At 37.7% G+C, this 23,272-nt stretch overlaps 1 protein-coding gene across 3 annotated transcripts in view; it reads left to right on the top strand.

Annotated features, from left to right (window-relative positions):
- The window catches only part of TTC17 (tetratricopeptide repeat domain 17), a 148,281-nt gene that overhangs the window by 5,490 nt on the left and 119,519 nt on the right, over positions 1-23,272 (top strand). For 2 of the 3 annotated variants that reach the window (XM_082629087.1, XM_082629086.1), the window contains exon 2: positions 21,484-21,573. In XM_082629087.1, coding sequence (XP_082485213.1) covers positions 21,484-21,573 — 90 coding nt within the window. Of the gene's footprint in view, positions 1-16,613; positions 16,691-21,483; positions 21,574-23,272 lie in introns of those variants that run through there. The other variant, XM_082629088.1, reaches the window with a different exon arrangement.

The raw sequence follows: 23,272 nt of genomic DNA, 5'->3' as shown, positions 1-23,272 counted from the left end.
AAGGGATTTACTTGGACCTAGAGGTCATAGTGGTTATTCAGTAGCTAGGCACCTGCAATTTATACTAGACGTTGATATCAAAAGTGATCCTCATTCAATCCATTTTTTAAGATATTTCCCACTATTACTTTTCTTCTTATAAATTACCCAAGTATTGTTTGTTTATACGGTAGAGTAGTAATAGGAACTTGGAAATATACAGAGATAAATTATAACTTTAAATACTTTTCCCAATTATTTATTGAACAGATATCTATTGATGTCTTCCTTTTCACCAACCCACAGTGCTTTGGAGGGTATGTTCTTTTCCACTGGCTACTGTGACACAAAATTCTCATTTTTCTTTAGGGGTGAGCAGAGCACAGTTGCTTCTTAACCTTCTGGGTTTTTGGTTTTTTGTTTTGGCTCTTCCACCTCCGCTTATCTTCTAGATCAGTGGTTCTCAGACTTTGCACAAAAATAATCTGGGATTAAAATTCAGATTCCCAGGTCACTGAGAGTGATTCAGTAGGTTGATGGTGGAGCCAAGGTTTCCACATTTTTATCAAACTCCTCAGGAGAGTGTGATGTGGATGGGTCACAGATCATTATGAGAAATTCAGTTTTAGATCTTGCTCTTCCTCCAGCCTTTGTTGCAGGCTTCTATTTTTACTCTCTTTGTACACCTGGGAAATGTCATCCTTTCCCAAAACTTAAGTTACCATATGTATGCTGGGAATATCTACATTTCTTTCTACAACTCAGTTTTTTTTTTCTCCAGAGTTACAAATTCAAGACTTCTGTGGTAACTTTTAACTCCATGTGAATGTCCTCTAGGTACTTCAAGCTTAATATGACCAAATCTAGACTCAGTTTTACACCTATACCTATGTCATGCCCTGTTTTCCCAAACTTAATGAAAGACACCACTATGCATCATCTGCCTATTGGTCCACATCAGAAATCTGGTTGTCCTTTTTAATTTCTCCCTCTTCCTTACCATCAGCTTTCAGTTTTACTTTCTAATTATATCTTGCTTCTTTCCGTAGCCACTACCATTACTCTTAATTCCAACCACCTAATTAATTGCCGTAGCTTCTTAACTGCACTCCCTGCTTCTAGTCCTGTCCTACTTCTAGTCCATTTTTTTCCACAGTGCGGAGTAATCTTTTAAAACCTTCTGTGTTTTTTTGTTTAATTAAAAAATTTGAATTACAAAAGTGATGCGTGGCACTGTAAAAATAAATACCTAACACTATGGTAGTATTCTTACTCCCCAGGAAAAACTACCTTTAACAGATTGGTACATATCCCAGAATATGGTCCAAATTCATTAACATGTCTTGAGATCTGGCCCTTCCTTCTCTCTCGTCTGTCTCTGCTCATTCTTGAGTGTCCCACTCTCACCTCAGAATATACACAGGTAACATACTTAGTCATACTTTTGTCAGTGTCCCCAAATATGCTCTGTTCTCACTTATTTCTGGGCCTTTGTACATGTTCTTCCCCCAAAACATCTTAATCTGGCTAGCTCATACTCTTCATAACTTAAACATCACTTTCTCAAGGAAGCTTCTGTGATGCACAGATTTGAATAAGCTGTTCTTTCAATGTGCCTTCAGAGCATCCTGCATTCCCTTATGAAAGCATTTGCCATACCATGTTGTGTCTGTTTACTTATGTAAATGCCCTACTAGACTACTCTGCTCTATGAATGGAGCAGCTGTGTCCATCTTCTCTGCAACTCCAACGTCTCTCACACTGCTTAATCACATAGGCTACAGTAATATCTGTTGAATGGATCATATAAGGAAGTATGAGAAATGATTCCTATTGATACCTTTTAGGAATTTACCATTGTCTGAATGAAGCCTTACGATAGTCACCAATGTGGCTGTCATCAGGCACTGGCCTAAAGGAACCCTCAGACCTTCTAGGAGATCTTTAAATCTCTGAGTAACCCATCAGTGAGTCCGCCCTGAGGCCTTCAGAAACCATGCTGTACACAGGTGACAGCCATAATTTCAGGGATTACTCTTGCCTCTCTGTTGTGATCAGGTTGTGCCTGCCAGGGAAGTCATCCTGTCGCTGCTGACATTATATATCTTAAAGGTCAGCTCTTGCTCAGACATAAAATGTATGGAGAAGAGACAGGAAAATGATAAACAAGAAAAACAGAAAAAGGATCGGAAAGGGCTGAGGCCAGGTTGATGGGAACCGGCAGCTGCACTGTTGAGGAGGGATTAGGATCAGCTGTGGGCTTCAGCAGTTGTTGCAGTTTAGAAGCAGCTCTGGTGGAAGGGAACAGAAGGCACTCTGACAGTCAGGAATAAGAGGGCTTGCCAGCAGGTCAGGTCAAAAATTAGAACAGCTTTGCACTCCGAAATGTAGGGAGCTGGGTGTGAGCAGTGCCTGCATCTCAGCCGTGCTCCGTGATGGCAAGAGAGCAAAAGGAATTCCTCTAGCCTGTGGCTCTTTTGTAGCCAGACACCTCCGCAGAGTTGTCTGTGCTCACAGGCTCTCCTTCCTCTCTTCATGTAGGTCTATTTGAAACCCATTGCAATCAGTCCTGCATCCCCACGACTCTTGTCAAGATACCCCGGGCCTTCCACATTGCTGAATTCGGTGCTCAGTTCTCAGTCATCTTACTTATTAACCTCTTAGCAGCCCAGCATTTGTCTTCCTACTTTACTGAACGATTTTTTTACGTGACCTCCTGAACATATACTCCTGGTTCTCCTTCTTAATCCCCTGCCTCTCAATCTCTTCTGCTGAATTCCTTTTTGATTAGTGGGTCTTAAATATCGGTGTGCCCCTTTTCTTCCCTCTGTACATGTGGCTCACCAGACAATCTTATGCAGTTTCATGGCATAAAATACATAAATCTGCAGTCTCTCCCTGAACTCTAGAGTCATATATCCAACTGCCTACTCAACCTCTCCACCCAACTGCCTAATAGACACCACGAATACATCATGTGCTAAACTGACTCTTGATTTCCCACTCCACCACACCTGTTACCAAGTTTTTCAGGCCCCAAATCTTGGTATCTTCCTTGACTCTTCCTTCTCTCACATCACATCTCATACCCAGTCTCTCAACAACCTGTCAACTTAACTTCCAAAATGTATTCTGAATCCCACCATGTCTTTCCGCCTGTACTTTTACAACCCTGGTCCAGACTATCTTCATCTCTCTCCTGAACCTATGCAGTAGCCCCCTAACTGGTCTCTTTGCTTTTACGTTTGCTCCATAGGGTCTGTTCTCCCCAGATTAGCCACAGCAATCTTTTAAAAAACATAAGTTTTGGTCATGCCACTCCTTGAGGGGTCTTGGGGGAAGGGAAGCAAAGAGTATCAGAAAACCTTCAGTGGTTTCCCATCACACTTAAATAATAAAACCTAGTTTTCACCATGGCCTGTAAGGCCCTGCAAGATCTGGGACCTGGCTCCTGGCCACCTCTCTGCGCTGATACGGCTTTCCTTCCTGTGTGCTGTGTTTCAGCCATACTGGCCTTCAGGTGGTTTTTAAAGCACCAAGCTCACTTGTTTTTGGTTCACCAAGACCTTTGCTTTTGCTCCTTCATCTGCCTGAAGCACTTTTTTGCAGACATCAACATGGCTCAGCCCTTCTCTTCTTTCAGGCCTCTGTTCTCATGTCACCAATTTTTTTAACCAAGCTGTCTAAAACAGCATCTCTTTCCATCACTCTGGCTTCTCCCTCTATTTTTCTTCATATTATTTATTACTGGCACTATATTGTAAGGTATACTTTATTGCCTGTCTTTCTACAAGAACATAAGCTCTATGAAGGCAACAACTTTGTTTTGTTCAGTGAAGTAACCCTAGTGCCTAAAACAGTGCCTGACACAGGATGCACACTCAGTAAATACTGAAGAAGTGAGACAGTATATGAATGTCTGTGTGTGCAAGCAGTAATTACTCCTGTATTAGCTCTTGCATCTCATATCAGCATACTGAAGGGCCACCATTGTTTTTTTGTTTTTTTAAATTAATTTATTTTATTTATTTTTGGCTGCGTTGGGTCTTCGTTGCTGCACGGGGGCTTTCTCTAGTTGCAGTGAGCAGGGCCTACTCTTCATTGTGGTGCGTAGGCTTCTCATTGCAGTGGCTTCTCTTATTGCAGAGCACGGGCTCTAGGGTGCAGGTGCTTCAGTAGTTGTGGCACGTGAGCTCAGTAGTTGTGGCTTGCAGGCTCTAGAGCGCAGGCTCAGTAGTGGCGCACGGGCTTAGTTGCTCCGCAGCATGTGGGATCTTCCCGGCAGGGCTCGAACTGTGTCTCCTGCATTGGCAGGCAGATTCTTAACCACTGCGCCACCAGGGAAGCCCCACCATTGTTTTAATAGTCTGCGGGAGGGAGGTGCATTTACTTTAAAGGGGGCAAGCTAATTCATTCATTCTCCCTGTTACCAATAAAAGGTCTAGACAGCCTAAGACTTTTCTAAGAACATGGTATCTCTAACCCAGAGTTGTAAAATGGTGCCTAAGATAATCTACTTTCCTATTGGCTATTTTGGATATTTTACCTCTACAGCATACCTTTTATGGTATGTTCAAAGAACTCATATTTGAGATTGTGACCTTATTTAGATTAATTGAATATTGTATAAATTTAGGTTGTCACTTTATATTTTGCTTTCAAGACATACTATTAGGAATTCACACTGTTGTGCTTCCCGTATTTATTTAGTCAGTAGTAAAGTCAGTTAGTCATAGTCTAACTTTATTTTTAATAAATTTATTTATTTTATTTTTGGCTGCGTTGGGTCTTTGTTGCTGCGTGCAGGGGCTACTCTTCATTGCGGTGCATGTGCTTCTCACTGTGGTGGCTTCTCATTGTGGAGCACGGGCTCTAGGAGCACGGGCTTCAGTAGTTGTGGCTTGCAGCTCTAGCATGGGCTCAGTAGCACGGGCTCAGTAGCACAGGCTCAGTAGTTGTGGCGCACGGGCTTAGTTGTTCCGCGGCATGTGGGTTCTTCCCGGACCAAGGCTCGAACCCGTGTCCCCTGCATTGGCAGGCGGATTCTTAACCACTGTGCCACCAGGGAAGTCCCATGAGTCTAACTTTTGAAAAGAACTCATTTATGTATTTTTAACTAACGTTTTCAGTCTTCATTTTCCCTCTGAGGAACTTAGTTATTTCAATTGAAATCAGGTGACTGGCAAGAGGTCCCGCCCCCAAAGGTTAGGCCTTTCTACCTTCAGTCTAATTGCTTGGTGGGGAGTTGAGAATGGTAATTAATCTTTAGTAGAACCCAAGAGAATAGTATCAACACATGAAAAAGTGGTCAAATGGAGTCAGGAACATTTTTATTAGAGCAAGTATTTGCTGAGTGCTTTTTGTGTGCCTATTACTGCATTGGGCAAGCTTAGCTCACTCATTCAGTACATACTTGGATGCTTTCTGTGTTAGGTACTTGAAATACAGCTGTGAGGGAGATGCAGTCCCTGCCTTAGTAGAGTTTGTGTTTTATACAGTCATACATGGAAGTGACTCTAATTTAGGATATCAACAGGTAACTTTTATTGTAATAAAAACAATTTAATGTCTGTAATTCACTGAACACTTTATCCAGTGTTTTCATGTTCATTATCTCATTTGGTCATCATACAGACTCAGTAAGATGTGGGTATTGATCTTCTGTTAAATAAATTTGGGCAGAATGTAGTTAAACTCCTTGCCCAAGCCCTGCAAGTAGGAAGTGGCAGAGTGTGAACTCAAGCTCAGATCTGATTCTGAACCCTGTTCTCTTCTCTGCAGTGCTAAACATTGCTACTAACATAAAGAAAAATATTTCTGTAGTTTTATATGTAAAACAAATACTCATCAAAAATTAAAATTTTTCTTTTAAAAATGATTTTTAATTTAAAAATTGAATTAAAATATAAAATATATGATAATTGTTGAAAAATTTTTTCACACTATTTAGTATGTTATAAAATGAAAAGTGAACGTTTCAAACTACCCACAGTCCTTCTTCCTGGAAACAACCAGAATTATTTGTGTATTCTTCCCAAAAGTTTCTGTGCATTTGCAAATACATAGTTCTTTATTTTATTTTATTATTATTTTTTTTGCGGTACGCGGGCCTCTCACTGTTGTGGCCTCTCCCGTTGCGGAGCACAGCCTCCGGACGCGCAGGCTCAGCGGCCATGGCTCACGGGCCCAGCCGCTCCGCGGCATGTGGGATCATCCCGGACCGGGGCACGAACCCGTGTCCCCTGCATCGGCAGGCGGACTCTGAACCACTGCACCACCAGGGAAGCCCCCATAGTTCTTTATTTTTAAATGCACAACTGGAAACATTTTGTCTCACCGTTATCTTCTATCCACTTCATAAAACTTAGATATCTGTCCATATCGGAAATAAGAAAGCTACCCTCTTCTCCCTTAAGATTGCATAGTATTGGGTTGTATGGGTGTTCTGTAGTTTATTTAACCAGTTCCCTAGTGGCAGACATTTAGATGGTTTCTCTGTTTTTGCTATCGCAAACATTGTTGCAGAGAGTAAACGTGCTAATACATTCATCTTTGCATGCTTCTATGCCTATATTGAGTGTATCTGTAAGATGAATTCTTTGAATTGGAATTTCCTGTTTCTAAAAATGCATATATTTAATTTTCTTAGATTTGCTAAATTGTTCTCCTAAAGGACTGCATCAGGAGTGTTTGAAAATGCTCAGCATTGCTTGGGATGTGCAAAAAATTTTTCATAATCCAATTCTAGTGAAAGACTTCTATTCCATCCATTGCCCTTAGCTAAACGGTGTTGTGATCATCAGTAGAAATATGAACAGAAAGGAACCTTCAGTTAAGTTTTTTTATCTTCATAGAAAAAATTAAACCTTTGTCATTAACATTTATTTCACACTTGTTGGGACTGCAATAAAAGAGATTAGTCAAGCTGATTTCTTTTCCCCCACAGTTGATACTACCAGTGTTTTGATGACTAATCAAGTTGAACTTTATTCAGTTGTCTCTTGTAGAGCAGCAATTTCCAGTACGAAATAGCAGAGTAATTTCCTGGCTGTTGAGTTTGCCATCATCTGCATAATGATAAAGTTACTAAGTTTTAATTCCTGGCACTGATTTTAGTGTTCCTTTTCCAACATTTGATTGACAAATCTGTCTTAGCTTGGGCTGCCGTAACAAAACGCTGTAAACGTGATTTAAAGAACCGATGTTTATTTTCTCACAGTTCTGGAGGCTGGAAATACAAGATCAGAGTGCCAGCATGGTCGGGTTCTAGTGAGGGCTCTCTTTTTGGCTTGCAGACAGCTGCGTCTTGCTGTGTCCTCACATGGCAGAGAAAAAGAGAAAGCAAGCTCTCTGGTATCTTCTCTTACAGGAACACCAATCCCATCAGGAGGGCCCCAACCTCATGACCTCATCTAAATCTATTTACTTCCCAAAGGTCCAGTCTCCAGCTACCTAATTCTCTTTTGCCATGTAACCTAACATACTCACATGTTCTGGTGATTAGAACATAGACATCTTTGTCAGGCCATTGTTCTGTGTTCAGTATTTGCTGCTGGAATGAGAATCACTTCTGAGTTACATATAAATCCGCTCTAACTGTACAGCTACATTTTTTCTGTGTATGTTTACAAGAATATCATAAGTACACAAATGAGAAATATTCATGACTCTGGTGTCCTGTTTCATTTTCTTTCCTTGTAAAGTTGTAAATTGTTTGCTTTATTCATTATGTTATTTGTATTTTTCTTGGCAACATAAATCATAAAATGTAGACTGATAACACTTTTATAAGAACTTGTTCATTAGTTATTCATGTTGAAAATGGTTACTTATTTGCTAATCAGTTGGGGAAATGGTGATTATTTGACATGAATGTTCTAATAAAATTGGCTGCAACACTGTATGTGTTCAAATCTAGATTATAGCTATATAATATACTTCAGATACCTGGATTATTTTATGTGAGTTTAAGTATTTACAACTATGTCTTCCAAGAACTGAAAATGAGAAAGTAAAATCTAATTGAGGGTAACTTTAGAAAATATATAAGGACATTAAAAATTCATGTGATGGTCAGGATTCAACATTTTTGTTTATTTAAAGTTTAACTTTAGTTTGGTAACTTGGTATTCTATAAAATTGAGACTGGTTTTTAATTTTTCACTAAAATACTATACAAGTGCTCTAAGAGTGAAAAAGTCATCTTTAATAAAAATATTTCCAAATCTTGACAGTTCATAACAATAGTGTTTTATTGATCTGATACAATTAAATTTTTCTAGTAAAAGGTCTGTTTATGTTACATGTTAAAGTTTTGGCAGTTATTACAGCCAGCAACCTAAGTTCCTCTTAAGAGCTGAGGCTGAACTGGTATTTTGTGAACGTACACTTCTCTAAACCTGGAAAAAGGTGCAAGTCCATGATAGTTAGACTTGAATCCTGAAGAGAGAGTTGCATGCAAAGTCAAGACAACAGACTTTTCTGCCCCTCTCATTCTGTCCCTCTAAAACTCATCTTGCTTGCCACTGTATTAGCCTGACAGGGGTCACAAAGGTGAGGACTCCTTAGACAATCATTTGAAAATGGCAGTGAACTAGATTTGAGATAAGGGTAAAAATTTGAGGTGAGAAAGGAACAAGAAAATACAATAGATGTTGCCTTTTTGAGTGTTTGCCTGGACCCGTATCTGTGAGAGGAATTTTTTCTCTTTAAGTATATAAGGAAAAGCTGCAAGATTGTTTCTCAGATATGAGCTTATATGTGTCATTACAGTTTATTTGTTTTTAAATACAATAAAGCCTGTTGCATAGCACTCTATAAAGTTTCATTTTAACAAGATAACCTGTTCATAGCACTTTAGAAAAAGAAATACTTTGTAAATTTAAGTGTACGTGTTTGCTGCAGAAAACGTCAGAAAACACAAACCAGAAGAGAATAATCATCTGAAGTCCCACCAACTAGAAACCACCGTTCATAAAATATGATGTATAAACTGTCAGATGGATTTAAAAAGAGATTTTTTAATAAGTACACAAAAGAAGAAATATATATGACCAACAAAGAGATTAAAATATATTCACGCTTTTCTGTGTCCCTAAGAGTGTATAGAAACTCAGTGATTGTTGTTAGGAATTTCAGTTGATTCTGGAGAAAAGCTAGTAAAAAATATAAAATATAAATTTAAAAGCGCAGTCCCTTTAACCTAACAATTCTTGTTCTGGGAAGGAAATAATTTGACAGCTGTCAAAAAAATTAAGTGTAAGGATATTCATCACAATATTGTTAAAAAAGAGCATAAATTTTAGTAGGAACCTGGGTAAATGACTTTAATATAATATTACCTACTAAATATGATCATGTAAATCTGTATTTACTGGGAAAGAAGGCTGATAAAATTTAGAGAAGAATGGAGAGGGGAAGGATACAATACAGTAGATATATTATCTGATTTTTATAAAAATATTTATCTACATAGCTATATATGTATATATTGATAAATGCAGAGAAGTTATCCTGACATGATATATATATATATGACAGCAGATATATCTGAAAGTGAGATTTCAAGTAATTTAACTTTCTTCTTTATATTGTCTATAATGTGTTTGTTTTTATAGTAACATATTTAGCTTGTAAATCAGAAAAGAAAGATTATTTTTAAGTTGAACTTTCTTAGAATTAAGCAGCGAAAGGACAGAGAGGGCTAACTTTGTCTATGATACAATGAACAACTTAACTCTCAGAAATAAGTAGCCATTGCTAATTGGAGCCTTGGTTTAATTTGACAGATTGTTTAAAAGAAGCTTTTAACCGTAGCTTTGGAAATAGTCCCTTGCCTAAAGTGAGTACAAGTTTATATGGGCAAATTGAAAGAATGATAACTTCATTCATTTGAATATCAGATTACTTCAGTGTCATAGGTTAGGCTGGTTAAAAGTGATACTTTTATAATAGTGTTAAATCTTTTATAGAGGTAGGATTTGAAAAGTATAAGGAATTTTTAGAAGTCATTAGGTTGGGTGCCCTCAGTTTATAGACGAGGAAACAGAAGCCCTGACAGAGAAGGTGATTTGCTTAAGGTCACACAGCTGGTCATAGTCCTATCAAGGACTTATTTTTTCCTGATTCCTGGTGGCTTAGCCTCTTTACCTCCTTTCCAGATAGTCATCAGTGAGCCATAATGCCTTGGGAGATAGAGAATCTGACACTGTGATATCAGACACTTTCATTAAACAATCATCAATGTTTTATGTACCTGACGTGTACCTGAAAGCACATTAAGTACTAAGGGTAGAAAGAGGAATACAAAAAAAAATTTTTTTTTTTTTCGGTACGTGGGGCTCTCACTGTTGTGGCCTCTCCCATTGTGGAGCACAGGCTCCGGACGCGCAGGCTCAGCGGCCATGGCTCACAGGCCCAGCCGCTCCGCAGCATGTGGGATCTTCCCGGACCCGGGCACGAACCCGTGTCCCCTGCATCGGCAGGCGGACTCTCAACCACTGCGCCACCAGGGAAGCCCCCAATTTTTTTTGAAAGATAGCCATACAATAATTAAACACTGTAATAAATGCTAATACTGAAATATGTATAAAATACTATGGGAGCTCAAGAGAAGGATGGTTTCAGAAAAGAAATGTCATTTGAGCCAAGTCATTTGGCTTTCATCAAAATCATAAGAAGAGAAATGCATTCCAAATAGAGGAATTAGCATGTGCGAAGACACAGAGGCTCATAAAGGAGCCACAAGGATAAGAAGATACCCTAGACAGGGACTTCCCTGGTGGTCCAGTGGTTAAAAATGCATCTTGCAATGCAAGGGACGCCGGTTCGATCCCTGGTCAGGGAACTAAGATACCATATGCCACAGGGCAACTAAGCCCGCGAGCTGCAACTACAGAGTCCACGCACTCTGGAGCCCGCGCGCCACAACTAAGACCCGACACAGCCAAAAAATAAATTATTCAATTAATTAATTAATTTTAAAAAAGGAGATACCCTAGACAGAGGGCCTCAAAAAAATTAGGCAGAAGTTTAGCAATAGCATTAAGACTTTCCGTTTTGAAATTTTTCATTGGAATGTTTGGACAAATTCTTTTATTTTTTTTAACATCTTTATTGGAGTATAATTGCTTTACAATAGTGTATTAGTTTCTGCTTTATAACAAAGTGAATCAGTTATACATATGTTCCCATATCTCTTCCCTCTTGAGTCTCCCACCCTCCCTATCCCACCCCTCTAGGTGGTCACAAACCACCTAGCTGATCTCTCTGTGCTATGTGGCTACTTCTCACTAGCTATCTATTTTATGTTTGGTAGTGTATATATGTCCATGCCACTCTCTCACTTTGTCCCAGCTTACCCTTCCCCCTCCCCATATCCTCAAGTCGATGCTCTAGTAGGTCTGTGTCTTTATTCCCGTCTTACCCCTAGGTTCTTCATAACCTTTTTTTTTTCTTAGATTCCATATATATGTGTTAGCATACGGTATTTGTTTTTCTCTTTCTGACTTACTTCACTCTGTATGACAGACTCTAGGTCCATCCACCTCACTACAGATAAGTCAATTTCATTTCTTTTTATGGCTGAGTAATATTCCATTGTATATATGTGCCACATCTTCTTTATCCATTCATCTGTTGATGGACACTTAGGTTGCTTCCATGTCCTGGCTATTGTAAATAGAGCTGCAATGAACATTTTGGCACATTACTCTTTTTGAATTATGGTTTTCTCAGGGTATATGCCCAGTAGTGGGATTCTATTTGTAGTGGGTAGTTCTATTTGTACTTTTTTAAGGAGCCTCCATACTGTTCTCCATAGTGGCTGTATCCATTTACATTCCCACCAGCAGTGCAAGAGTGTTCCCTTTTCTCCACACCCTCTCCAGCATTTATTGTTTCTAGATTTTTTGATGATGGCCATTCTGACCGGTGTGAGATGATATCTCATTGTAGTTTTGATTTGCATTTCTCTAATGATTAATGATGTTGAGCATTCTTTCATGTGTTTGTTGGCAATCTGTATATCTTGTTTGCAGAAATGTCTGTTTAGGTCTTCTGCCCGTTTTTGGACTGGGTTGTTTGTATTTTTGCTATTGAGCTGCATGAGCAGCTTGTAAATTTTGGAGATTAATCCTTTGTCACTTGCTTCATTTGCAAATATTTTCTCCCATTCTGAGGGCTGTCTTTTCATCTTGTTTATGGTTTCCTCTGCTGTGCAAAAGCTTTTAAGTTTCATTAGGTCCTATTTGTTTATTTTTGTTTCTATTTCCATTTCTCTAGGAGGTGGGTCAAAAAGGATCTTGCTGTGATTTATGTCATAGAGTGTTCTGCCTATGTTTTCCTCTAAGAGTTTGATAGTTTCTGGCCTTACATTTAGGTCTTTAATCCATTTTGAGCTTATTTTTGTGTATGGTGTTAGGGACTGACCTAATCTCATACTTTTATATGTACCTGTCAAGTTTTCTCAGCACCACTTATTGAAGAGGCTGTCCTTTCTCCACTGTACATTCCTGCCTCCTTTATCAAAGATAAGGTGACCATATGTGCATGGGTTTATCTCTGGGCTTTCTATCCTGTTCCATTGATCTATCTTTCTGTTTTTGTGCCAGTACCATACTGTCTTGATTACTGTAGCATTGTAGTATAGTCTGAAGTCAGGGAGCCTGATTCCTCCAGCTCCATTTTTCGTTCTCAAGATTGCTTTGGCTATTTGGGGTCTTCTGTGTTTCCATACAAATTGTGAAATTTTTGTTCTAGTTCTGTGAAAAATGCCAGTGGTAGTTCAATAGGGATTGCATTGAATCTGTAGATTGCTTTGGGTAGTATAGTCATCTTCACAATGTTGATTCTTCCAGTCCAAGAACATGGTATATCTCTCCATCTATTTGTATCATCTTTAATTTCTTTCATCAGTGTCTTATAATTTTCTGCATACAGGTCTTTTGTCTCCTTAGGTAGGTTTATTCCTAGATATTTTATTCTTTTTGTTGCAGTGGTAAATGGGACTGTTTGCTTAATTTCACTTTCAGATTTTTCATCATTAGTGTTTAAGAATGCCAGAGATTTCTGTGTATTTATTTTGTATCCTGCTACTTTACCAAATTCATTGATTAGCTCTAGTAGTTTTCTGGTGGCATCTTTAGGATTCTCTATGTATAGTATCATGTGTCTGCAAACAGTGACAGCTTTACTTCTTCTTTTCCAGTTTGGATTCCTTTTATTTCTTTTTCTTCTCTGATTGCTGTGGCTAAAACTTCCAAAACTATGTTGAATAATAGTGGTGAGACTGGGCAACCTTCTCTTGTTCCTGATCTTAGTGGAAATGGTTTCAGTTTTTCACCATTGAGGACGATGTTGGCTGTGGGTTTGTCAAATATAGCCTGTATTATGCTGAGGTAAGTTCCCTCTATGCCTACTTTCTGGAGGGTTTTTATCATAAATGGGTGTTGAATTTTGTCGAAAGCTTTCTCTGCATCTATTGAGATGATCATACGGTTTTTCTCCTTCAGTTTGTTAATATGGTGTATCATGTTGATTGATTTGCATATATTGAGGAATCCTTGCATTCCTGGTATAAACCCCACTTGATCATGGTGTGTGATCCTTTTAATGTCCTGTTGGATTCTGCTTGCCAGTATTTTGTTGAGGATTTTTGCATCTATGTTCACCAGTGATACTGGCCTGTAGTTTTCTTTCTTTGTGACATCTTTTTCTGGTTTTGGTATCCGGGTGATGTTGGCCTTGTAGAATGAGTTTGGGAGTGTTCCTCCCTCTGCTATATTTTGGAAGAGTTTGAGAAGGACAGGTGTTAGCTCTTCTCTAAATGTTTGATAGAATTTGCCTGTGAAGCCATCTGGTCCTGGGCTTTTGTTTGTTGGAAGATTTTTAATCACAGTTTGAATTTCAGTGCTTGTGATTGGTCTGTTCATATTTTCTATTTCTTCCTGATTCAGTCTTGGCAGGTTGTGCATTTCTAAGAATTGTCCATTTCTTCCAGGTTGTCCATTTTATTGGCACAGAGTTGCTTGTAGTAATCTCTCATGATCTTTTGTATTTCTGCAGTGTCAGTTGTTACTTGTTTTTCATTTCTAATTCTATTGATTTGAGTCTTCTCCCTTTTTTTCTTGATGAGTCTGGCTAATGGTTCATCAATTTTGTTTATCTTCTCAAAGAACCAGCATTCAGTTTTATTCATCTTTGCTATTGTTTCATTCATTTCTTTTTCATTTATTTCTGATCTGATCTTTATGATTTCTTTCCTTCTGCTAACTTTGGGGTGTTTTTGTTTTTCTTTCTCTAACTGCTTTAGGTGTATGGTTAGGTTATTTATTTGAGATGTTTCCTGTTTCTTAAGGTAGGATTGTATTGCTATAAACTTCCCTCTTAGAACTGCTTTTGCTGCATCCCATAGGTTTTGGGTTGTCGTGTCTCCACTGTCATTTGTTTCTAGGTATTTTTTGATTTCCTCTTTGATTTCTTCAGTGATCACTTCGCTATTAAGTAGTGTATTGTTTACCCTCTATGTGTTTGTATTTTTTACAGATCTTTTCCTGTAATTGATATCTAGTCTCATAGTGTTGTGGTCAGAAAAGATATTTGATACGATTTCAGTTTTCTTAAATTTACCAAGGCTAGATTTGTGACCCAAGATATGATCTATCCAGGAGAATGTTCCATGAGCACTTGAGAAAAATGTGTATTCTGCTGCTTTTGGATGAAATGTCCTATTAATATGAATTAAGTCCATCTTGTTTAATGTATCATTTAAAGCTTGTGTTTCCTTATTTATTTTCATTTTGGATGATCTGTCCATTGGTGAAAGTGGGGTGTTAAAGTCTTCTACTATGATAGCGTTACTGTCGATTTCCCCTTTATGGCTGTTAGTATTTGCCTTATGTATTGAGGTGCTCCTATGTTGGGTGCATAAATATTTACAATTGTTATATCTTCTCGGATCGATCCCTTGATCATTATGTAGTGTTCTTCTTTGTCTCTTGTAATAGTCTTTATTTTAAAGTCTATTTTGTCTGATATGAGAATTGCTACTCCAGCTTTCTTTTGATTTCCATTTGCATGGAATATCTTTTTCCATCCCCTCACTTTCAGTCTGTATATGTCTCTAGGTCTGAAGTGGGTCTCCTGTAGACAGCATATATACGGGTCTTGTTTTTGTATCCATCCAACCAGTCTGTGTTTTTTGGTGGGAGCATTTAATCCATTTACATTTAAGGTAATTATCGATATGTATGTTTCTATTCCCATTTTCTTAATTGTTTTGGGTTTGTTATTGTAGGTCTTTTCCTTCTCTTGTGTTTCTTGCCCAGAGAAGTTCCTTTAGCATTTGTTGTAAAGCTGGTTTGGTGGTGCTGAACTCTCTCAGCTTTTGTTAGTCTGTAAAGGTTTTAATTTCTCCATCAAATCTGAATGAGATCCTTGCTGGGTAGAGTAATCTTGGCTGTAGGTTTTTCATTTTCATCACTTTAAATATGTCCTGCCACTTCCTTGTGGCTTGCAGAGTTTCTGCTGAAAGATCAGCTGTTACCCTTATGGGGAGTCTCTTGTGTGTTATTTGTTGTTTTTCCCTTGCTGCTTTTAATATGTTTTCTTTGTATTTAATTTTTGATAGTTTGATTAATATGTGTCTTGGTGTGTTTCTCCTTGGATTTATCCTGTATGGGACTCTATGTGCTTCCTGGACTTGATTAACTATTTCCTTTCCCATATTAGGGAAATTTTCAACTATAATCTCTTCAAATATTTTCTCAGTCCCTTTTTTTTTGTCTTCTTCTTCTGGGACCCCTATAATTTGAATGTTGGTGTGTTTAATGTTATCCCAGATGTCTGTGACACTGTCCTCAGTTCTTTTCATTCTTTTTTCTTTATTCTGCTCTGCAGTAGTTATTTCCACTATTTTATCTTCCAGGTCACTTATCCTTTCTTCTGCCTCAGTTATTCTGCTATTGATCCCTTCTAGAGTATTTTTAATTTCATTTATTGTGTTGTTCATCATTGCTTGTTTCCTCTTTAGTTCTCCTAGGTCCTTGTAAAATGTTTCTTGCATTTTCTCTATTCTATTTCCAAGATTTTGGATCATCTTTACTATCATATTTCTGAATTCTTTTTCAGGTATACTGCCTATTTGCTCTTCATTTGTTAGGTCTGGTGGGTTTTTATCTTGCTCCTTCTCCTGCTGTGTGTTTTTCTGTCTTTTCATTTTGCTTATCTTACTGTGTTTAGGGTATCCTTTTCACAGGGTGCAGGTTTGTAGTTTCCGTTGTTTTTGATGTCTGTCCCCAGTGGCTAAGGTTGGTTCAGTAGGTTGTGTAGGTTTCCTTGGAGGGCGCTCATCGAACGTAGGGTCCAGGCGCTACTCCTCCCCTCTGGACAAATTCTAAGTGCTTCAGACACAGATTGATCCAGGGCTCAAACTGTATAACCAGGATAGGTTTTTCTCTGTCTTCATTTGTTTACTTCTTTAACCCCATTCTCACGCCCACTGGGGATACAAGATGACTATTCCGCCATAGCTCAAACAAAAGTTCTGGATTAGGGACTCTTTAGTATAAGCTAACTACTTGGTTAATGTCCCTTCTCAGAAATAATCACCAGGATACCAAGGGGAAGGAATCCACTGATCAGGCTTCTCATGTGGGGAAGGATGCTTCCAGCCGAGCAAAGCAGGTATTTTGCCACAAGAAGGAGATTGCAGGTACTGGATAGGAAAAACTGTAAATACTAAGTGGGGTCATTTAAGGTAGAGGTGAAATCTTAGTTGCTTTGAATATTTTTATTTATGGTTTCCATAATATTGTCTCAATATTTAAACAATCTAAAACTCTGAATAAAAGGTTTAAATATTCCATCCCATTTTTAACCTAAGGGAAATTCTTTTTTAATGATTATTGCATAATATAAGATTTCATTAATCAGTTTCAAAGTGCTGGTGGGAATAGAGTGAGTTCCCCATTAACAGTGCTTTCATGTACTCATCTGAATACCATTTTTTAAAAATAACAGATAAAAATATTCATCATATGTGAAGAATAAGTTGCATATGAAGAGTAGAACTAATGTTACAATAGAAAAGTTCAGTTTCTTATCGTGAAGGACCAGTGGAAAGTGATTGGTTTTGTAGAACTCAAAAATGTTTATTTCGTTAGATTGATTATTTTAGATTTGGTGGGGTTTTTTTGGCCACACCACGTGGCTTGAGGGATGTTAGTTCCCTGATCAGGGATCAAACCCACGCCCTCGGCAATGAAAGCGCAGAGTCTTAACTTCTGGACTGCTGGGGAATTCCCTAGATTGGTTTTTTAAATTTAATTTGTTCACCCTTTGTTTAACTTGGCAGTGAAGTCATTACCTTTATATAGTGACATTTCCATCCATTACATGTGATTTTACTGAATTCACAGAGGTAGAACTCCAGATTAGAAGTGCAGGAATTACCAATATCTTGGTTAGAGATGACAGCATATGAAAATGAATTTTATATGAGTAAGATATTTACTGTTGTTATATACAGTTGTGTACATGTGCTTATATAATATATTAAAAGGAAAATAAAATTGAATTGTCTCACATAATTTGTCATTTTCTTTATTAAAATAAATTGCTATAGTAACAGTGAAACTTTGTTTACCTGGAAGTCTTAAGAAAATGAATCATTTTGAATAGTTGAATTCCATTATAGCTAATTTCCAAATAAATGGTCAGTTTTTCCCTGCAGTTTAAATTTTGCTCTAAAATGTATTTCATGCTTTCTCACCTTAAGTACAGCAAGTTGAAAATAATTTCACTTTTTCTTTTTTATTCAGATCATTATAAGCACCATTTATTGTGCTGTGCAGCAGTGGAAGTTTGTTCTTTGTGAAAAAGCCATAAAGTGCTTTGAGATCTTGTGTATGCGTTATGTCATTTTTAACCTACCTCTCTGTAATTTCTATCACTCTTTGCCCTTGGGCTTATAGCAGCCACTTCTAAATGCTAAAGGTTTTGAAGGGATATTACCATTCCTTCTCACATTTTATATAAAATAGGAGTACATACACTCCAGATACGGACTCCTAGTGTGCCTGGTTCATAGAGGCTTAATAAATTTTTATTAGTTGAATGGATGTTGTAGTATTTACAGAGCTGTCAAACATCTTAGCAGACATGTCAGACATCTTTCGTAATCTTCTAAGGAGGAGAGGTATTTGAAAGAGAAATTCAAACTGATTGGCATTTGCCAAAGATAATTAGCATAAAGTCTTGAAATTTAAGAACTTGAAAGTACCTCAATAAAAATATGTGTCAGGCTATAAATCTTCTGTAACCAACCCTAATCTGGCAGAGATCCATGCCATTTGCTGCCAAGTCAAAAAGGGAAACACAGTTGTCAAACTGTCAGTGGAATCCCTTCCTTCTGCTAATAATTTTATCTTTATACCTTCTCTAGCTACTGTAACTTTGTTGAACTAAATGCTTCAAGGAAATGAAAAGTATTTTCTCACAATTGAATACTGGCCAGACCCCTGCTGGTTATGTAGTATCTTTTTAATCTAAAGTTAAGATTATACTTTAAGTATTTCTCTTAAGTAAATCTTCATTTGTCTCATTCTGTCATTCCTCTTGCTGTTCTCGAAATGTCAGGTAATCAGACTGGTTGGGTATTTTGGAATGGGAATGTCATACTCCCACATTCCTTCTCCCTCCCCCAATTTTTTTGTGAAAACCTCATTTAAATATAGAGAGATGGGGCTTACCTTGTGGTGCAGTGGTTGAGAGTCCGCCTGCCGATGCAGGGGACACGGGTTCGTGCCCCGGTCTGGGAAGATCCCACATGCTGCGGAGCAGCTAGGCCCGTGAGCCACGGCCGCTGAGCCTGTGCATCCGGAGCCTGTGCTCCGCAACGGGAGAGGCCACAACGGTGAGGCCCATGTACCACAAAAATAAATAAATAAATAAATAAATATAGAGAGATGTATTAAATCACTACCTCTCGATGTCTGAGATACAATGAAAAGAGAAGCCAAAGCTTCCACACCTCATTGAGAAACACCTAGCGTTTTGCTTGTAGGCCTTTGCCATGTTTGATTGTTTGATAGAGGAGATTCACAGCTCAGGTGGTCAAGTATAGGCCTTGCTATTATTTAGTGCCTTTTAAATTCAGACTCTAGTTTTAATGTTAATTCCAGTATTGTAGGAAAGCCAGGGGAAGCACTGAAGGGATTTTGTCATAAAAGAGAGACCACGGGAGATTATAATTATCCACAACTGCATAATGATGATTATGTAGTTCAGACAGTTGCAATGAAAGTATGAGTGGAAGTTAGTCCAGACTAGCATCTCTTTTTCCTGTGGCATCTCTGAGATGGTAGAATGAGAAAAGGCAGATGAGTTTTATATGCAGTCACCCAACATCACCCAGTGTTATTGTGCATATTATTAAAGCAACCATTGAACTTATTTCATGTTGTTTTTATTCCCTCTTTTTTAATATTTATTTATTTATTCTCTTGGCCATTCCACACAGCTTGTGGGATCTTAGTTCCCCAACCAGGGATTGAACCCAAACCCTGGAAGTGAAAGCACCAAGTCCTAACCACTGGACCATCAGGGAATTCCCATTCCCTCTTTTTAATTTTTTTTTTTTTTTTTTTTTTTTGCGCGATACACGGGCCTCTCACTGCTGTGGCCTCTCCCCTTGCGGAGCACAGGCTCCAGATGCGCAGGCTCAGCGGCCATGGCTCACGGGCCCAGCCGCTCCGCGGCATGTGGGATCTTCCCGGACAGGGGCACGAAGCCGCATCCCCCGCATCGGCAGGCGGACTCTCAACCACTGTGCCACCAGGGAAGCCCTAAATTTATTTTTTAATAGACTTGCATTCACCAAGGCCTAAGCAAGGCTATCTTCTGCACTTAAAAAGCTAGTTCTAAAATTAATTTAGCTGATGTCAAGATCTTAGAGATTATAGAAAGATTGTTAGAGATGTTATGGAAAAACCCGAATGAACTTTTTGGCCAACCCAGTAGTTTCTTCTCAAAGTAGAACTTCCTGAAGAGCTAGTTTATAATTTGACAGTCTAACACTAAGGGATAGCAGGAACTTCATTTCATCTCTTAGACTCCAAGGCCACTGTCTTAGATTTTCTTGAAATTCAAAAAACCCGGTGTGTGTGTATGTATTGTTTTTTCCTTATTATAAACATATTATGTGTGTATTATAGACCGTTTAAAAACATACAAGTGTATAGGGCTTCCCTGGTGGCGCAGTGGTTGAGAGTCCGCCTGCCGATGCAGGGGACACGGGTTCCTGCTCCGGTCCGGGAGGATCCCACGTGCCACGGAGCGGCTGGGCCCGTGGGCCATGGCCGCTGAGCCTGTGCATCCGGAGCCTGTGCTCCGCAACGGGAGAGGCCACAACAGTGAGAGGCCCGCGTACCGCCAAAAAAAAAAAAAAAAAAAAACATATATATATATATATATATATATATATACACAAGTGTATAAAGTAAAAGATACGAATGTACCTCTCTTCTTAACCCCGCTTCCCAAAAGAAATCACTGTAAACCATCTCAGTTTTGTGCATATACAGACATGTATACATCTATATCTATAGAAATGTAATTTCTTTAAAAAAAGTATAGCATACTCATTATTCTTCATTACTTTTAGTTAATTATACATTGTGAACATCTTTCCATGATAGTAGATCTCATTTTTCTGTATCCCATTCCACTGGACAGTGGCTTTCCCTGTTCCCTCATTGCTGGACTTAGGTTTGTTGGGTCTTCTGTTTGTTTTTTTCAGCTAAAGGTAATATAGTGAGCATCCTTGCCCACTTGTTTAAAGAATGCCTATAGGATAGTTTCCTAGAATTTATATTCCTAGATCAAAGGGTATGTACTTTTAAAATTTTGATATATGTTGTCAAAGAACCCTCCAAATAATAAGTTTATAAGCCTGCTACCAGCATATGAGGGTTCATTTTTCCTACATATTCAACAACATAGTTGCTTGTTTATGATTCAGAAACAAGAATTGTAAACTAAGTCTCAAGGTTATTTTATATTATCTCTGATTTATGGCTTCTGCAAGTAGACTGCAAAAATAGATGCTTTTTGTATTTTTCCTTTTATTGCTACCAGACCTGTTCAGATATGGAATGTGCTATCAAGACAAAGCAATCTATTTTTATTAGTATAGGTATAAAATATATTTTAAGGAATTTACTTTATCATTCATTTCCAAATACTTCTCTTCTTGAATATTTCTTACATGACTAGTCAGAATATTCACTTTGAAAGCTTGCTCTTTCAAGTTGGAGTTCAAGGGACAGCTATTGAACCTCTCATTCTGTTTGCTGAAATTTACATGTGATCACTTTTGAAATACCCCTTAAGTTTACTGAGCACCTAACACTGATTATAATGGTGATTGGACAGTAATTTAAGGCATATCCAAACAAACGTTAATGAAATCTGAGCTTTATTTATCTATTGTTTGCTTGCTTGCAGGTGGATTCACCTATGAACTTGAAGCATCCCCATGACTTAGTGATATTAATGAGACAAGAAACAACAGTTAACTACCTCAAAGAACTGGAGGTGAGGCAACTGGACGTGATATGCAGCTGATACTTGTTGCATTTCACAGGAGGTGTTGTGTTCAAAGAATAAGTAAAGCATTTCTTAAATCTTCTGACTTTTACAGGAATAGTCAACTTTTAGATTGTCCTTTTTTTTTTTTTTTTTTTTTTTTAAATCAGAATGCCTTTTGAGCAATAGTAAGAGAAACAGACTACCGGAGCCTGGGTTTCATGTCTCGTTTTTGTTTCTGTTTTATTTTTTTATGATTACTTTTTGTTTATTTTTTTAATACAGCAGGTTCTTATTAGTTATCTATTTTATACATATTAATGTATACATGTCAATCCCAATCGCCCAATTCATCCCACCACCAACAACCCCCCCCGCCCCACTTTCCCCCCTTGGTGTCCATATCTTCTCTACATCTGTCTCTATTTCTTCCTTGTAAACCGGTTCATCTGTACCATTTTTCTAGATTCCACTGTATGTGTTAATATATGATATTTGTTTTTCTCTTTTATGCCTCGTTCTTGACTCACTATATCCTTGAACAAAGTTTCCATGTATAAATTTTTCCATCAAGTATGAAAAGGCATTATCTCAGGATATTCTTGGAAGGAGAATTTGGGTAAAATATCGAAAGGAAGAATGGTTTGAATACCTCATAAAAATATAATTTTGTTAATTCCCAGCTAGTAAAAACTAGGGTCTTGGTATTTTGTGTTCTTATGATTGAAGTGAAGAGCATTCATCACTCTGCATCTTGAAAACTTTTTTTTTCATTTTTATTTTATATTGGAGTATAGTTGATTAACAATGTTGTGTTAGTTTTAGGTGTACAGCAGAGTGATTCAGTTATATATATATAGCTGTTCTTTTTCAAATTCTTTTCCCACACCTTGAAAACTTGATATTTATTAGTGCTAATAAAATCTGACCTTTTTGTTTCTATCACTGATTTTCATAAACTGATTTTTCATAGTAGCAAAGAGTATTAACTATTTAAAAAATAGTTTCTTTTTTCTCTCATAAAACCTGTTCTTAAAAGTTACAGCGTAAATTGAATCCAAATTTTAAGGAAACGTTAAGTTGCAGAAAAAGTAACCCAATTTGCAAAATAAGATTTAGAAAATTATTGGAAATAATAAGAGTCAGAGTCTTTGAGTGCTAGAAGGAATCATAAAGGTCATCCTCATTTTAGAAGCAAGGAAACAATTAGACCTAAAGACAGTGAATTGCCTGATTTTCACAAAACAAGTTAGGGCAGAACCAGAGGCAAACGCCTTATCTCCTGGCTTAAACCAAAGGTAAAGCCAGGTAGCCATTCATTTTATAGTTAATGTAAAAGTTCTGAATTTCACTTATATAAATTCAAACTGGTACATCTATCAACAGCAGTAGTTATAATTGTATATTTTTAAAAATTCTGTAAATTAAGAAGGAGGAGCTTTTAGCACATACTAACCAGCTGTGTATAGGTAGTAGCACTTTAGGAATATTTATAAAACTTGAACATCTCACCATTTTTTAAATAGTATCTCACCTTGTTCCTACCAGTTTTGTCACTTATAAATTTGGAAATGTTGATTTTTATGAATACTAGGAAAAAGACAATAGATATATTTATTGGGCTTCATGCTTGGAAGCTTCAACACAGTGTTCAGAAAGATGCAGTGGTGCAGAAACTAATTTTTATTTTCAGATGCATAGACACCAT

This window comes from Mesoplodon mirus (genome assembly GCF_964341445.2).
Source record: "Mesoplodon mirus genome assembly, chromosome: 7".
NCBI lineage: Eukaryota > Metazoa > Chordata > Mammalia > Artiodactyla > Ziphiidae > Mesoplodon > Mesoplodon mirus.
The sequence above is the reverse complement of the archived record's forward strand: the minus strand, read 5'-3'. Positions and strand labels throughout refer to the sequence as shown.